The 17555-nt window shown below is 51.3% G+C and overlaps 1 protein-coding gene across 5 annotated transcripts in view; it reads left to right on the top strand.

Annotated features, from left to right (window-relative positions):
• Nucleotide 1: 1 nt before the first annotated feature.
• Nucleotides 2-17555, top strand: part of AK8 (adenylate kinase 8) — a 155530-nt gene continuing 137976 nt past the window's right edge. For 4 of the 5 annotated variants that reach the window (XM_008005849.3, XM_008005846.3, XM_008005845.3 and 1 more), the window contains exons 1-4: nucleotides 2-141; nucleotides 3087-3171; nucleotides 11300-11349; nucleotides 14267-14380. In XM_008005849.3, the coding sequence (XP_008004040.2) occupies nucleotides 58-141; nucleotides 3087-3171; nucleotides 11300-11349; nucleotides 14267-14380 (333 nt within the window). In that variant the 5' untranslated portion in view covers nucleotides 2-57. The remainder of the gene's footprint in view (nucleotides 142-3086; nucleotides 3172-11299; nucleotides 11350-14266; nucleotides 14381-17555) is intronic. The other variant, XM_037994151.2, reaches the window with a different exon arrangement.

Raw genomic sequence — 17555 nt, 5'->3', positions numbered from 1 at the left:
ACGGCGCGGCGGCCCTGGCGACGCGGTTACTAGGGAGCGGCGCGCCGCGACGGCTGCATGGACTTGGCCACCGCCCCGCACCGTATCCCCCCCGAGATGCCCCAGTATGGGGAGGAGAACCACATCTTCGAGTTGATGCAGGTGACCGGACACCCCTGACTGTCGCGACGCTGGCGGCGGCTCGGGAGCCTCCACTGCGACGTCGGGTGCGCGGCCGGGACCCGTAGCTGGGGCCGAGTCGTGCGCCCACGAAGCAGCCCAACTCGAGGTGTCCGATTCGTGTGTCGCCGTGACCCCGAGGGGGCCCTCGAACTGGGGACGCCCCTGGCCCTGCCAGGGTTTGCCTCAGGCGGACCCAGGGGGAGGAAGGGGGCCACTTGAGCCGAGATTTGGTCCTGGCTGGGCCGCCAGCGGGCCTTAAGATCTGGAACCAGTCCTTTCCTTGTCTCGGTTTCCCTACCTGTGAAATGCCAGCTTGGAAGAGGTGGTCTCCTAGGGGCTCTCCTGGCTCTGACAGTTCCCATCTGTCGAATCTGTGGGGAGCCTCTCGGCCCAGGTTTTTGAGGTGGGCATTGTCCGAGTTCAAGCTGGCATCTCCATCCTTGGAGAGGGCTGCCTCGGGGACAGCAGCGTCTCCCACCCTGGTCCCTCCCCCTCAGGGCCGGACGTCCCCTGCAGCTCCGAAGCTCTCATCCTGGCTCCAGGCCTGACTGGGCCCCTAGGTCACCGTGTGACTTTGGGCGGGGCCCCGCCCCCGCCAGGGCCCCAGTTTTCCCTTCTGCACTTGGTGGAGGTCAAGGCTTTCAGGAGCTGGACAGGATGAACTCTCAGCCACTCAAAGGTTCTGGGAGGCAAAGGGAAGCTGGAGCTCAGTTTCCAGAACATTTGTCTGCTCACCAGGGGCATGCCATGGAGGGCATAGTGGTGTCTGTGGTCATTTGAGACTCTGCCCTGCACACTAGATAGCTGAGCCCAGACAAAGAAACCCGTGTCTGTACCTCCATCAAACACATTCCCCTTGGAAAGTGTTAACTGATAGAGGGAGAGCAAGAGATTCCTAAAACTGCTTGAGTGGCCAATCACAAATAAAATAGCTAGCTGGGTTAGAAGTCAGCAGGTCAGGGCAGGATGGGGGAGCATCTGGAGCCCTGCTGTCTGCTCTAGAGTGTGTTTTCCACAATGATTGTTGGAGGACTTGCCCAGGAAAGCTTTTCCTGATTTTGAAACAGGGTCTTGCACTGTTGCCCAGGCTGGAGTGCAATGATGCAGTCATGGCTTACGGCAGCCTTGAACTCCTAGGCTTAAGCAATCCTTCTGCCTCAGCCCCTCCAGAGTAGCTGAAACTACAGGTGCAGGCCACCATACCTGGCTAATCTTTTTTTTTTTTAATTTTAATAGAGACGAGGTCTTGCTATGTTGCCCGGACTGGTCTTGAACTCCTGGGCTCAAACAGTCCTTCTGCCTCTGCCTCCCAACAAGAAAGCTTTCAGTCCAGTATTTCCAGTCCTTAGTCATCTGTGTATTCCCCCCATGGTTTTGACCATTTCCATTTTTTTATACTTTTGACTTTAAAATAATTTTAGATTCACAGGAAGTTAAAAAATAGCATGGATTTCTGGTCTCCCCTCCCCCATTGCCCCAGTGATAATATCTAACATAACTGTAGCACATCGTCGAAACCAGGAAACTGGCATTGGTACAAGAGGGTTACCTGAGCTGTAGGCCTTATTTGGATTTCCTCCATTTTTCCCTGCATTGATGTTTTTGTTGTGCATACAGTTCTGTGCAGTTATATCACGTGGACAGATCTGCATAACCACTACTGCACCTCCATTTAAACTCATCACTGGTTTTAATCAACTCACCTTTAAAAAAATTAAATAGCCGCTTTTGCCTCATCCTAAGTGATATCCTTGAAATTATTGATTTGATGTACTTATTTTTCCAATACGTTCAATATACGATGATTTAAACATGAAATGTAAAATATTTATGTGTGAACCATGAAAAATCATCTAATTCCATCACACCAGTGATACACAAACGTGAGTTCACTCCAGCTGCGCTACTGGACAGGCGGAGAAGCTGAGGCCCAGAGAAGTGAAGGGACTTGCTGGTGAGATACAGTGGGGCTGGAACCAAGACTTCTCACGGCTCGGTGCTCTTTTTCCTGCCCCACACTCACCTTCACTCCAAGAGGGCTACAGCCCTTCCCTCCTTGTCCCTGGGGCTGAAGGATGCCCCTTATTGCGGTAGCACAGCTGCTGTGAGCTCTTCCTCGTTTCTGTGCCTAGGCTTCTGCAACCCCAGAATCTGCTTTCCCTTGATATGCTTGCCTGATTGGATGAAATGGCCAGAACATCCCAGGACTATTTAGAAATCTGGCCGGTAATATTCTGTTCCATTCTGGAGGGACACATGGAGTGGTGATGGTCATGTTCCCCAGCAAACATCTGCGCCGGCCATCTGCTATGACTACCAGGCACTGGGGTGCCAAGGGCTCTAGGCAGACAAGGAGGCCCAAAGAACCTATGGCCTGCCGGGAGGATGGTGGCCTGGTGAGTAGGAATAGGGTGAGGCATGGAACAGGGCAATGCCTGTAGGCAGGTGTAGGAGCATCTGACGTGTTTGCCTAGTGCACATACTCAAGAAGGTATGTTCCCATTGAGATCTGAGACTGAGCAGAAGTTAGCCAGGATGAGGATGAGGAATAAGCTTCCTAGCTAGGGGAACAGCATCCGCTAAGGCTCTGAGGGGAATGGTGATGCTTGAGAACTTGGAGAAGGCTCATCTGGGAAGCCCAAAGAACCCCAGGGGAGAGAGCCCTGGACTGCCTGCTCTGAATCAGGGGCAGGGCTCCCCACTTCTGCCTCCCCCAGGTGCCTCTGCAGCAGCACCACGTGGCCCCCCTCATGCCTCTGCTCATGGGGACCCAAGCAGATGCCAGCTGGGGCAGAGGCTGGGTCCCAGGTTGAAGTCACGTTTGGTGGGGTGCAGTGGAGAGAGCAGGCCCTGTAGCTGGTATGTGTGGTGACCAGGTGCCCCTGCAGGTATTAACCACCTGGGTGTCTGCCCTGCACCCACAGAACATGCTGGAGCAACTCCTGATCCATCAGCCTGAGGACCCCATCCCCTTCATGATCCAGCACTTGCATAAAGACAACGACAATGGTGAGTACTGGCTGGGGCTCTTCCCCTCTCCGTCTTCCCCTCACCTCCTCCTTCCCCTTCTTCCCTGACTCCTCTGTCTCCTCCTCCTTCTCCTCATCCTCTCCAGGGATCCTGCCCCACCCCGAGAAGAGCTGAGCACCATTCTGTCCTACCTGTGTCTGAAGAGGGGTCAGAAGGGAGGGGTTTCGACAACTTGAGGTGGTGGTTCATTGAAAAAATGCCTTAATTTCTTTTGGAGCACAACTTATAAAAATTCTCTTGCCAAGTTACTAAAATGAAAACCCCAGAATGACCCATGGAATCAATTATTAATGCTTTCGCCTGCCCTAGCTGATGTCGCCTGTTGGGTTTCAGCTCTCTGATCACTCCACTTGTCAGGTGTAAGTTTGGTCTCTGGTCTACCTAGACAGGCAAGCTCTTGGGCTTTTCCGACGGTCTCATTATCAGAGCCTGTTAATGAGTTTCTGAGCTCCCCAAACCTTTGCAGTTGGCCGGTGCAGGTCAGCAGACCCAGAGCACAGGAGCGAGGAGGAGGGAGGCGCTCACACAAGGAAGGCCCCTCACTCTATTCCATGGTCCCTTTGCCAAGTGGAGGGTCAGTCCTGTCCTGTGTGGGATGTTGGGTAGGACTGATGTCTTGGAGCTTTTATGTTTCTTTCATTGGAGAATTAGCTGCTTTGAAGGAGCTACCAGCGCACCAGTGAAATTAGCACTTGGTGCAGCTAAGGACAGAGGCCAGAGATGCCCTGTGTGGAGGTTCAGAAGGCCCAAGGTGAGAAATGACACTAGGTAGTTAAAAGAAAAAAAAAAGGTGAGAGAGGAGGTTCCAAGCCTTTTCCTCGTGCCCTGCACGCAGTTCCTGGTGCATCCAGGTCTGGCTGCGGAGCAGCAGAGGAAGGGAGTCTTGGCTCCCGATGCCATTGCATGGACCTAGGCAGGCAGGTTCAAAGAGAGACCCCACAAAGGGCCAAGAAAGAGTCCCTTTTCTGAGCCTCTGGTTAGGTGCAAATGGCTGATTCACTGGACGTTCCCTTGTTCAGCGGATGTTGACTGAGAGTCCTGTGTGCCCAGGCGTGGGTGGTGTGGTGCTGGGGTGGCCTCGGGACCCTGTTCCCCATGTCCGATTTGCCTTCTCCCCAACCCCACCTTCCTGGTGCAGTTTACTGTGCCCTGCAGCGACTCTCAGAGACCGTCTTTCTCTGGTTGGCTGTTGATTACATGGCCCAGGTGGGAGGTTCTGTCTCTCCAGATTCACCTGCTCTTAGGGTGGATGTTAAGCCTACCCTGCCCTCCTGCGTGGCCCTTACTGCTGCAGACCTCGGCTCGCCCCCAGGCCCCACTGACTCCATCTGCCAGAGGAAGAAGTTCCTGCATTTGCCCCCGCCCCCACCCTGAGGCCGAGTGGGTGCTGGGAGCTTGGGTGTTGCTAAGCTCTGTTATTCCAGGGCTGCGGACAGCAACTCTGCCCCCACGCAGCTATCTCACCCCGCCACCAGAGAAAGGATGGACAGCAAAGGGAAGGCAAAGCAGAAGGAAACACAAAGTAAAAGTGAAGTAAGAGCCAAGTAAAAGCTAAAGTAAAAGTAAAGCGAAAACAAAGTCGGACTAAAAGTCAACCAAGAGCGAGTGGAGAGTGCGGTGCAGCACAATCCTCTGTCCTACCACCCCCCACCTCCCTCCCCGCTGTCAGGTACCCTGCAGCTCACTCATCTTAAAATATAGAGACGTGAGAGATCGTGGCTGTCTCTGGCCTTACTTTCCTCATTTGTGAAATGGACATGTTTGGTAAAACCAGATGGAAGCCGTGAAACTCTGGTCTGGTCAGTGGTGGCTGAAGGAATGGGAAATCCCTGATGCACCATGGGTAGCGGCTTCCAGGGATACGACGTCGAGTTTCCAGTAGTAAAAAGCTTGATAGATTTTTCTAAATTAAAAATTGTGCTTACCAGCCTGGCCAACATGGCGAAACCCCATCTCTACTAAAAATACAAAAATTGGCTGGGTGCGGTGGCTCATGCCTGTAATCCCAGTGCTTTGGGAGGTCGAGGCGAGCAGATCATGAGGTCAGGAGATCGAGACCATCCTGGCTAACATGGTAAAATCCCATCTCTACTAAAAATAAAAAAAATTAGCCAGGCATGGTGGTGGGTGCCTGTAGTCCCAGCTACTGGGGAGGCTGAGGCAAGAGAATGGTGTGAACCCGGGAGGTGGAGCTTGCAGTGAGCCGAGATCGCACCGCTGCACCTCAGCCTAGGTGACAGAGTGAGACTCCATCTGAAAAACAAAAACAAAAAATACAAAAATTAACTGGGCATGGTGGCACATGCCTGTAATCCCAGCTACTCTGGAGGCTGAGGCAGGAGAATCGTTTGAACCCAGGGAGTGGAGGTTGCAGTGAGCTGAAATCGCACCACTGCACTCCAGCCTGGGCAACAGAGTAAGACCCTATCTAAAAAAAAAAAAAAAAAAGTGCTTGAAAGCTGGGTGTGGTAGTGCACCTGTAGCTCCAGCTACTTGGGAGGCTGAGACAGGAGGATCGCTTGAGGCCAGGAGTTCGAGACCACAGTGCCACAACTGCATCTTGAATACCCACTGCGTTCCAACTTGGGCAATGTAGTAAGACTCTGTCTAAAAAAAAGTGCTTGATAATAATGTAACCACTTGAACTCTCATAAGTTAGGTTGCACTGACGTTTTCTGCTGTTAGTTTGAAAATCCTGCTTGGGGCATGCCCTGTGTTCTTCTCTTTTTTTCTTTCCTCCCTCTTACTTTTCTTTTTAGAAACAGGGTCTCACTCTGTTGCTCATGCTGGAGTACAGTGGGGTGATTACAGCCCACTATAGCCTTGACCTCTGGGCTCAAGTGATCCTCCTGCCTCAGCCTCCTGAGTAGCTGGGACTACAGGTACATGCTATTGCACCTGGCTAATTTTTAAATTTTTTTTTGTAGAGACAGGGTTTCACTATGTTGCCCAGGCTGGTCCCTGCTCCTAGGCTCAAGCGATCCTATTGCCTTGGCCTCCCAAAGCACTGAGATTACAGGCATGGGCCGCTATGCCCGGCCCTGTGTGTTCTTAAACCGCTACTTCAAGGCTTACCTCGTTCCCCAGCCTAGAAGCTCAAGAGCCTTGAATTTCAAGAAATTTGAGGCAGATTCAATAATCTCTTTATGTTTTGATCTTACTCCTCTGTGTGCAGCTTTAATTTTCAATGTCAAACTGTCCACTTCATCAGGATTTTAAAGTTTAAACATCATCTTTCTGGTTTGGATGGAGTGTAGTTGATGTTGGCTGGACAGCCACCTCCGCTGCCGCCTCCCTCCCTTTGTCTCCTCCTCCCACCCTCCTTAGTGCCCCTTTCCCTTCATCCGAAGGTCTGGGGCTTTCCCAAAGCTCCCTCCATGGAGTCCTTGCTCCTTTCTTTGCACTGCACCTGCTCTGTTGTTCTCGAGCAGGGGCTTGGATCCAGACCTGCCTCATGCCGTCTCTAGCTGGGGGCCAGCCTCCAGCTGGGGGTCTGTCCTCCTGAACAGCTGAGTCCAGCTTTTGGCTAGATGCTCTCAGGGAGTAGAGTCACTGGGTCCCAGGAACCACTGTTTTGGAGAGTTCATTTGTTTCCCACAGCCCTGCACTCCACCGCAGGCCCTCAGCTGGCAGCTTTTACAGATGTTGGAACATTTTGTCCTTTGGCTCAAGTCCCAACCACTGAAATGGAAAGAAGAGAGCGACACCCATGGGTTTCTCTCTCTCTGCCCACGCTTGTGGAGCAAAAATGGGAAGGAGGAAGGAAGACAGGGGAAACTACCCTGCCTTAGTGACTTTTCTTTTCTTTTTCTGTTTTTTGTTTGTTTGTTTGTTTTGGAGACGGAGTCTCACTCTGTCGCCCAGACTGGAATGCAACGGCGCAATCTCGGCTCACTGCAACCTCCGCCTCCCAGGTTCAAGCGATTCTTCTGACTCAGCCTCCTGACTAGCTGGGATTACAGGCACCCACCACCATGCCCAGCTAACTTTTGTATTTTTAGTAGAGACGGGGTTTCACCATGTTGGCCAGGCTGGTCTCAAACTCCTGACCTCAGATGATCCACCCGCCTCGGCCTCCCAAAGTGCTGGGATTACAGTCATGAGCCACCGCGCCCGGCCGCCTTGGTGACTTTTCTAGGAGTGGGAGAAGCCTCGAATCAGCTAAGCCCAATCCTCATGTGTCCTAGAAGAGTGCGGGAGGCTTGGAGGGGCCCGTGACATCCAATGTGTGTTTTATTCCCCTGCGCTGGTATGTCAGATCATTGTGCCCCTTTCCAGCCATGCAGCGGCCTGTGGTAACTGTAGCTAGGACCTCAGCCCTTCCTCTTCCTGGGCCCGGGGTTAACTGCCACACACAGTGACATGCCCAGTGACTGGTGTAGAGGGAAAGAAGGCCCCGGGCTCATCCCAGTGAGCAAGCACACGAGGGAGCAGAGAGAGCCTCGGTACATAGGCTGGCAGCCCCTTCGCCGCCAGAAAAGCAGATTTAGTACAAAGTGAGCATTTACAGTAGCCCTGGGCAATATTAAAGCAGGCGATGGTGTATATAATGGTATGTTTCGTTTTTTATCAAACGTTTGTCCAAGAAAGCTGTGTATTAGAGCTCCAATACCTAAGGGTTTTCTTGTGAATTTTAAATCATGCTCCTAGTTAAACCTCAAAAGGATCTGTGGATGGAAAGGTTTTTTGATTTCCTTTGAAGTGGTTGGAAGAAGTTGATTACTCTTGGCAGTCAAGCAGCCTTTTATGACACTGTTTATAAATAATTACTCATGAGCAGGGCTGGAGTTTCAAGGTGTTAGATTTTAAGAAACTGAAATTAATCACATAAATGTGTGGGAGAAATTAGGTGGGGAGAAAGGCCGTGGATGTTCCCCTTTTAAAGTCTGTTCATAGATGTGTACCATTTGGGCGCCACTTACAGGAACCTGGAAGGGGAGGGTTTCCCTGCAGCCCCCAGCCCGGGAACTCTCAGACAAATGCGTGACTCAGGAGTCAGGTTTGCTCCCCAAAGGCCCTTGCCGAGCTGCGTTTCCCCACTCCTCGGGCTCTGCACGCCCTGAGCCCTGTTGGGTCTCGTCTGTGTCTGGAGGAGCTTCAGCAGGGCCTGTGGTCAGAGCCCCGGAGACGCAGCAGGCGATGGTGCATGAGCGGACCCAGATTCCCCACTGCTCCCTCATCTGACTTTGGCCAAGCAGGCGCTCTCCCCATGGTCCAAGTGAGAGCTCTGCCTCATGGCCCAAGGATCCTCCACCCTTGACCACCCTCCCTGCCACCCCTCCCCACAAACCTCCCATGGCACCCTGGCTCCCATCTCGCCTCATCCTCTCACCTGACCATGTGTCCTCAAAGCCACCTTGTTTCCGCACTTGTCCTGCAAGCAGTGTTTCCCACACTGTTTCCTATGATGGCTTCTCTCACCCACAGGGAGGGCCCTGGGAGGCCTTGCCCCAGGCCCTAGGCCTAGAACAGAGAAAGGGCCGCTGAATGCCCACCCTGGCTCCCACCCCAGAAGCTAAAAACACCTTCCCAGCTTCCATGACAGTCAGGGCTGGGCCCGCTACCAGTGCTTCACCTGCCGGGGGAGTCCAGACTCAGAGTCACAGGCAGGGCCCGGAGCACTACCTGGCAGCTCCGCAGGGCCTGCTTCCTGGGTAGAAGGGCAGCATGGTTGATGGCGGCACAGTGCCCACATGTGACAGCAGCATCATGGGCACGGGCTGCACTGTGTGGTGTCTTCCCAGCCCATTGGGTGGCCTTGCTTGGGGTGTTGTTCCTGTGGGGTAGCCCTGAGGGCCTGGCTTCCCAGCCTGTGTAGGACTCTGTGAGCCACGCTGGGATGGAGAGATAGATATAGATATAGATATTTTGAAACGGAGTCTTGCTGTATTGCCCAGGCTGGAGTGCAGTGGTGCAATCTCAGCTCACTGCAACCTCCACCTTCCAGGTTCAAGTGATTCTCCTGTGTCAGCCTCCCGAGTAGCTGGGATTACAGGCATGTGCCACCACACCTGTCTAATTTTTTGTATTTTCAGTAGAAATGGGGTTTCACCATGTTGACCAGGCTGGTCTCGAACTCCTGACCTCAAGTGATCCATCCATCTCGGCCTCCCAAAGTGCTGGGGTTACAGGTGTGAGCAGTCAACCCCCTTTTCTTCTTGAGCTGCATCCAGTTTCTGCACTTGTACCCAAACATGCTGACTGGCAGAGGGGGCCCTCTGTAAGGCAGTAGTAATGGTGGTGACACAGGTGACAAACAGTGACCATAGGACGAGATGGGGACAGCCAAGGAGTTGGCCCTGAAGGTCGCTGTATGTGACCCCTCATAGTTCTGGCTGCCATAGGGGTGATCCAGGAGGATAAGACTGGGTCTCTGCCCTTGGGAGCTTCTCTTTCTGTGGGGACAGCAGCTCCACCTGTTTCTCAGTAGCAGGCTGTCATTCACCAGTGTGGAAGGCTGCGGCAGCCCGCCACTTGATCATGGGCCTCCACAGGGAGTGAGAACAAGGATCTCAGGGAGGGAGAGGGAGTGGGAGGCTGGGGGTGCTGGGCACTGGGAAGGGAGGACGTTCCTGATGGGAAATGACAGGTGGCAAGGCAGGAACGTGGAAGGAACAGCCATAGGGAGAATAAGAAGGTCCACAGCTTCTGAGGTTAGAGGAGAGGATCATTCAGTGAGTTACCTTGACTTCCTCCAAAAATGGAAGGTGCCATAATTTTGGGCAAAGATCTATTTAAACCCAAGCAGCCAGCTGGGTGTAGATGTGCTGACCATTACATTGCTGGCCAAAAGGACACTGTCTAGTTCCTTTTCTGTGTCTGCCCCCAAACTAGAAGACCATGCACCTCTCTCCTCTGCTGAGACGAGATTCCCTCCCGGAAGCCCAGCCAGAACAGGCTCTCTTGCAGATGTTAGAGGCTCATGCGAGTTGCAGTGGACATCTGTTCATCTGTCGCCTTGGGTCAGGGGCCAGGCCAAGGTTACCGGCTCCCCACGAGGAGAGGGACAGCTGGCCCAGTCAAGATGGTGTTGGGCAGGCAGGCAGTGTGGATGCATCTGTCCGGACCCCACTGCTGTTCCCTTCATTTCAACCCAGGGTGATGCCTTCCAGCACCCTTCTCCCCGTGCCAGTCAGCTCTTTTCCCGTCGCCAGCAGCCACTCTAGCTCTGTCTCACTTCATCCTCTCACCTGACCATGTGTTCTCAAAGCCACCTTGTTTCCAGACTTGTCCTGCAAGCAGTTTTTCCACCTGCAGTGGCTTCTCTCCCCATGGGGAGGGTCCTGGGAAGCCTTGCCCCAGGTTACAGGCCTAGAACAGAGAAAGGGCTGCTGAATCCCTGCCCTGGCTCCCACCCCAGAAGCTGAAAATGCCTTCTCAGCTTCTATAATGGCCAGGGCCTGGGTCTGCCACCAGAACTTCACCTGCCGGGTGAGCCCAGACTCTCGGTCACAGGTTCAGGAGCCCTTGGTTCATATCACAGTCTTGTCAGTAGCCTTGGGAATTCTGTGGGACCAAAACCAGCCGGGACTCAAATCAAACAAGCTGCCAGTGTTTTCCATTTGCATAGAAAAGTCCATCTTTGAAAGCAGACTCTCCTTTCTCGAGTTTTAGAAATCTGGCCCATACACTTCCCCATACAGAGGGAAGTAGTGGGCTTTCCCCATTACTTCCCTCTGTAAAATCATGGGGAATACAATTTGCTAAATAAAAAGGCATAAACATAAAGAAAAGCTTCTAAGGTCGATTTACATAAATTACAGCCTTATTGGAGAGAGCGACTGGAGACAAAGTCCCTGTTTAAAATGCTTTATGGTATTTGAAATCCCAATTGTTCTTGATATTTATGAGTTTGGTAAACAAGTTACTGTGTCCATGTCCCCTTGGAGGTAGAAGAATAAACCATCTCGGTGATCACTTACCTCTCTAAACACAGAGAATGCGTTCCGTGGCAAGAGTGTCTCTGAGCTGCTGGGTTACAAATGGCCGTGTCACTGGCAGAAAATGAAATCTGGGGAGGAAAGAAATAAGTACACCCTGAGTACCGCAGACATGGGAGGCTGCTTGTCATGTTGAGTAGTGACATTCACATCTTTTTATTCCACAGTGCCCAGGATTGTAATATTAGGTCCACCTGCCTCGGGGAAAACAACGATAGTAAGTGTATCATATTAAGTGTTGTGATGCTGTAATATCTCATTTATCCTCCAGAGCTGGAATGAGACTGCACCTCCATGAATTTGCAGCATAACTGAGCTTTGCTTCTTTTCCTTCTCCTCCTTCTTATTTTCTTCGTATTACGAAAGGTAGTGTGTATTTGTAGCAGAAAACCTAGAAACTACAAAAGACCAAAAATAGAATTCCCCGACCATCCAGAGATCCAGAGATGAGCATTCCTTTAACGTGCTTGGAGACACCTTTGTGGGATTTTTCTTGCCCGCGTACACGCTCTCCTTGCTCACCGTTCGTTATGTCCTTAGGATGCATTTCCAGAAGTAGAAGTGCTGGGTCCAACAGTACACACATTTCACAGACTTTGACTTGGAATCTTAAGATTCACTCTGAACATTTTAATTGTGAAATATTTAAAAGAATCAGAAAAGGACAGCAAACTATATCATCGATATTCATGTACCCAACCCCCAGATGTTATGCAAATTTAACATGTTGCCATATGTGCTTTGTTCTCTCCCCATTTTAAAGAAAATGCATCTTTGAAGATACAGCAATGCCTGGGCCCGCCTCACCCACCCTTTTTCACATACCACCAGTTTCTGGACAGTGAATGCCGTTTTCTAGACAGTGAATGCCTCTAGGACATTCAATCTTTAAGGTCCTTTTTTGTTTTTTCAGACAAAGTCTCACTGTGTCACACAGGCTGGAGTGCAGTGGTGCAATCTGGGCTCACTGCAACCTCTGCCTCCTAGGTTCAAGCGATTCTCATGCCTCAACCTCCCGACTAGCTGGGACTACAGGCGTGCACCACCACACCCAGCGAATTTATGTATTTTTAGTAGAGATGCGGCTTCACCATGTTGTCCAGGCTGGTATTGAACTGACCTCAGGTGATCTGCCCACCTCAGCCTCCCAAAGAGCTGGGATTACAGACGTGAGCCACTACGCCTGGCCTAAGGTCCACTTTTAAGTGCCAAAAATGCGTTAAAATTTCATTTATCTGAGATGGAACCCTTTTTACTTTTTATTTTTTTATTTTTATTTTTTGTGACTGAGTCTCGCTCTGTCGCTAGGCTGGAGTGCAGTGGTGCGATCTTAGCTCACTATGACCTTCTCCTCCTGGGTTCCAGCGATTCTTCTGCCTTAGCCTCCTGAGTAGCTGGGACTACAGGCGTGTGCCACCACACCCAGCTAATGTTTGTATTTTCAGTAGAGACAGTGTTTCACTATGTTGGCCAGGACGGTCTCAATCTCTTGACCTCGTGATCCGCCTGCCTCGGCCTTCCAGAGTGCTGGAATTACAGGCATGAGCCACTGTACCCGGCCTAAAGTCCATTTTTAAGTGCCAGAAACGTGTTAAAGTTTCATTCATCCAAGATGTGACCCTTTTTACCTTTTAAAAACCTGGTCGGTGAACATCAGCGAACCCTTCTTCCGAGACTGTATAATCGCCGTGAGCATGTGTCATGGACGGGATGGGGCAGGCTGTTCCCCTGTTTAACTGGCACCCTGCTTTCTTCTGAAAAGGAGTTAAAATGACTGATCCTTGCCTAAACTAACCTGCATGGGCTCTGCTTTTGAAGTTAGTATAGCTGTTCTACTCATCTGTCCATCTGCTCATCCTGTTGGTCTATAGTTTTTCTATTTGATTCCTCCATATCAGACTGTAGGGTTCCATGCGTTTCTGCATTTAACCCAGCTGAGTCCAACCATTTTGCTGTTTCACAATTAGAAGCCAGGGACTCCCAGACCTGCTGATCGTTGGCATTTCCAGGGTGCTATGAAAAATGCAGGTTCCTGGAGTCCCCTGCAGACCAACCTCATCAGAATCTCCTGGAGCAGAGCCCCAAAAAACTAGTAGTTAGAACACACTCCCCAGGTAATTCTGACATTGGGAGTGAGGATGACGGATTCTGCATTTAGACAGACAAGCTCGTTGAACTCGCTTTTCTGGAAGAGTCTGGTTGCTCAGTGGGAGGCTCTCCTTTTGTCTTTGACATTTAAATTCGTCCTGTCCTAGCTCTTCTCTGGTCCCTGGTAGGAATCTGCCGGGCAGAGCAGATTCAGAGGGCAGAGACTCACTTTCGGCACATCCCGGCATGGTTGAAGTGATCGAGTTTGTCCTCCCTGTCGAGGTCAGGCCCCGGCAGCTGGTGTTTCAGCAGCAAGCCTTTTGGTGAATTGCTGTCCCTAGTCCTGAGTGCCCTTTGGAGACACACAGTTCTGATAAGACGATGTACAGTCAAAAAGGGCTTCTTCCCAATGCTGTCACTGAGGTTCTGTCTCAGCAACAGAAATAGGAAGAATGAAGGTTCACACCAGCCCTGGGTCCTGGAAGGGCCTTCAGAACCATCTCGAGGCTGGAAGGGTCATCAGCACAATTTTGGTGTCAAGATTGTTTTAGTTCATTATTCTTCCTTAAAATTTACTCTTCTGTTACAGACTATAGAGTAATTATCAATGAACTAAACATCCCATTGACCAGCACATGCCAGCTCCCAATCTTTAAGAAAAAAAAGAATACTGAGTGTGGGCTGTTACCCATCCTTAGGTTCTGTCCTCAAAGTTCCTGTTCTAAATCTTCCTTGAGATGAAACTCATGGTCCACAGAGCTTGGAAAGCATGTCAAGGGCAGCTAAAACGTAGCCCGCCTATAGGTCTTCCCACTTGATTTAAGTGCATGCTGGTAGAAGAAGAGATGCTACGAGCAGGGCTCTTAGGCCGGCAGGTGCTTTCTGGGTGGGTCTCCCTTGGTGGCCTTCCTCCAGCTGGAAATAATTGTGCTTTCCCATGGCCAACCTTTTCCCGTAGGAAAGGGAAGGACCTGGGCATTTTAATGGAGTTATTTGTGTATTTATTGTTTTTATGAAAATGCTCTTTTCTTCTTTCCTTTCTTCAGGCAATGTGGCTCTGCAAACATCTGAACAGCAGTCTCCTCACCCTGGAGAACCTGATCTTAAACGAGTTTTCCTTTACGGCCACCAAAGCCAAAAGGCTTTATCTGCAAAGGAAGGTAAGGACTGGCCCCGGGGACAGGGGTAGGCACACAGTGGCAGTGCCCACCGCCACCCCCACTGCCACCCAGCCATTGCTTGGTTTGTTCCATTTCATTTTTGATTAAAAGAAAATGCTAGAGTAAAATAGACACAGGCAGGATGTGAAGGAAGGAAGAAGATAATTCCTTACTGGGCCTACGTCCCGCTGGGTACCGAGGTGAGTTTTTGCAATGGGAAAGGATCACGAGTCGAGTGAAGGAGGCTGTTTTGTCCAAGCACCTGGTGGAATGGTCCAGGCTTGCTCCTTTTCTTCTTAGGCTCAGCCGAGTGAAGGCGTGGAGGCAAGTGCTGAACCCGGTGGCCCGCGCCAGGGGGTGGCAGGCTGGGCTGCACCAGCAGTTGAAAGGGCAGCTGTCCAGCTGTCACCAGAGTGGAAAGCTCCCATGTCCTGTACCTTAGAGGTGTCTCCCTCCCATAGCCCTGGGCACCCTGCTGCACAGCCCACCCTCTGGTCTGGGCAGTGCCCATTCACCCTGTCCCTCTCACACACGTTAGGGAGCATTGCAGGAGGTGTGGGTATTCTGTTTCTAAAAGACCACCAGCTCGATATTTGAAAAACATCTAAAGGGAAATATAAGACTCGATCACATTTTTTCTCTTTAATACAAAAAGCAACTCAAAAATATTTCTTCAAAATTACCTCTGGCTGGGCATGGTGGCACGTGCCTGTAGTCCCTGCTACTTGGGAGGCTGAGGCGGGGACCCTTCCTCCTCTCTTCTGTCTTTCTTGTCATGCTTCCAGCCACTCGTGACCACCAATCCATTCTTGTCTCCTGTGTCCTCAGTTCAGACCACCCACAAAGGCAGCTTCAAAGCCAAATCCTCGGGAAGGGGGATCTGCCCAGGCTAGCTGGTCAGGTGTCCCAGGCACAGTCAGCTCTGTTGAGGGGTGTGCCATGAGGGCTCAGTGAGGCCACAGAGCTCAGACGTGGCCACGAAGACTCCTGGTTGGCGGGGATGGCAGTTCTCAGAGATGAGGGGTATGGGCCAGGCGCGATGGCTCACTCCTATGAACCCAGCTCTTTGGGAGGCTGAAGCGGCCGATCACTTGAAGTCAGGAGTTCGAGACCAGCCTGGCCAACATGGTGAAACCCTATCTCTACAAAAGCACAAAAAAATTAGCTGGGCATGGTGGTGGGTGCCTATATTCCTAGCTACCCAGGAGACTGAGGCGGGAGAATTGCTCAAACCCAGGAGGCTGAGGTTGCAGTGAGCCAAGATCATACCACTGGACTCCAGCTTGAGCGACAGAATGAGACTCTGTGTTAACAAAAAAAAGAAAAAAAAGAGAGAGAGGGAGAGGGGTATGACTTCGACCGACCCCCAGCCCCAAGTCTGCCTATGACAGCAGCTCGATGGAGAAGGAAAGCCCACCTCAGCAAGGCGGCCGCCCCCACGGCGACTCAGTCCCCCAGCCGCCCCTGTGGTCTTGCAAGAGTTGGACTGTGTGGCTTCAGCTTGTGGGGACACCAGCCTTTCGGGCTGGGAACGTGATTTTAGAAAGAAAGTGCTGGCCGGGTGCGGTGGCTCAAGCCTGTAATCCCAGCACTTTGGGAGGCCGAGACGGGCGGATCACGAGGTCAGGAGATCGAGACCATCCTGGCTAACACGGTGAAACCCCGTCTCTACTAAAAAATACAGAAAAAACTGGCCAGGCGAAGTGGCAGGTGCCTGTAGTCCCAGCTACTCGGGAGGCTGAGGCAGGAGAATGGCGTGAACCCGAGAGGAGGAGCTTGCAGTGAGCTGAGATCCGGCCACTGCACTCCAGCCTGGGTGACAGAGCAAGACTCCGTCTCAAAAAAAAAAAAAAAAAAAAGAAAGAAAGTGCTTATCTCATTTTCTGCAGAAGATAAGCTTTTTGGGGGAAGGCTTTTTTGTCAGATAAAAATGTTTTTATTAGCTTTATAAAATTCAACAGAGAGGAGGGAGTTTAAGGAAATTCCTTCTGGGTTTCATTTGGCTAATTATCAGCATATTTCAGACCATACTGAAGTGCTTTCAAGGGTGTCTCGTTGGGGTCCTTGGCACGGAAACTCAGGTGGAGGGAAGATGAAAGGCCTGGGTGTCAGGCCTCGTCGAGGAGTAAAATGTTCTGAAGAGCGAGTGGGCACATGGCAGGCCTGGCCATGCGTGGCCTTGTCTGCAGACAGTGCCTGCCAGTCAAGGCCTCTCATTAAATGTCCTCTTTAAATTGTCTGCTGATTTGGAGTCCTTATGGCTCTTTTTGCAAGCAGTAATGATGCCTTCAAATACCTGATTTTCTCCTGCTAGTCTTGGCTTTGCCGTCTTAAGCAGAATTCTCTTACGTTGCCACTGTTAACCAAGACATCTCCATCTTAGGCATTTCCCAATAGTTTCCAAAATACTTCCTAACTGCCTTTTTGCCAATCACTATTCTGCAGTGCTGTGGGAGAGCTGAAGATGAGTTTCTTCTCCTTACCCCAGAAGCTTCCAGCCAGTGAGGAGACTGATGGTGCCATAAAACTAAGCACAAGCCAGGGTATGGGAGCCGGGGAACCTTCAGTAAAACAATTAATCCGTGGCTTGTTTCACTCAATTCATTTATTAATTCATTTACATTAGTCCTGAGGACCTACTAAGTCCTAGGCACTGGCTCTGAGCTGGGAAGGGGATATAGGCTGCAAGATTTAGGGACTCCCTGGAGCCATAACCACAGTTACACTAAGCAAAGCCTTCCCAAAGGGCACACTGTGATGTTCCAAGGCATGGAAGGGTCTGGAATCGGGCAGTGTCACGAGGCCCACCGGGATGGTGCCCCAGGATGCTAGGGGTTCACAGTGGCCAGGGATTTTTGTTTGTTTTTAAATGTTTGTTATGAAATCTCATAAAAATATCCAGAAGCAGTGAGGATAGTCTGAGAACCCTCATGGATCCATCCCCTGCTTCGACAGAGGTCAGCTCATGGCGGTCTAGGCTCGCGTTGCACCCTCACCTGCTCCCCCTGCCCTGGGTTATTTTAAAGCAAACCCAGACAGCGTTTGACCTTCCCCATGGATGTTTTAGTCCAGATCTCCTGAGACTGAATATTCAGCGTGGACAATGGCCAGACCTCCCGTAAACACAGGACTCTGCCCCACAGTCTGCGGCAGCCCGCCCAGGAGACCAAACCAT

Source organism: Chlorocebus sabaeus, chromosome 12, assembly GCF_047675955.1.
Source record: "Chlorocebus sabaeus isolate Y175 chromosome 12, mChlSab1.0.hap1, whole genome shotgun sequence".
Classification (NCBI taxonomy): Eukaryota; Metazoa; Chordata; class Mammalia; order Primates; family Cercopithecidae; genus Chlorocebus; species Chlorocebus sabaeus.
This window is presented reverse-complemented; position numbering and strand designations above follow the sequence as displayed.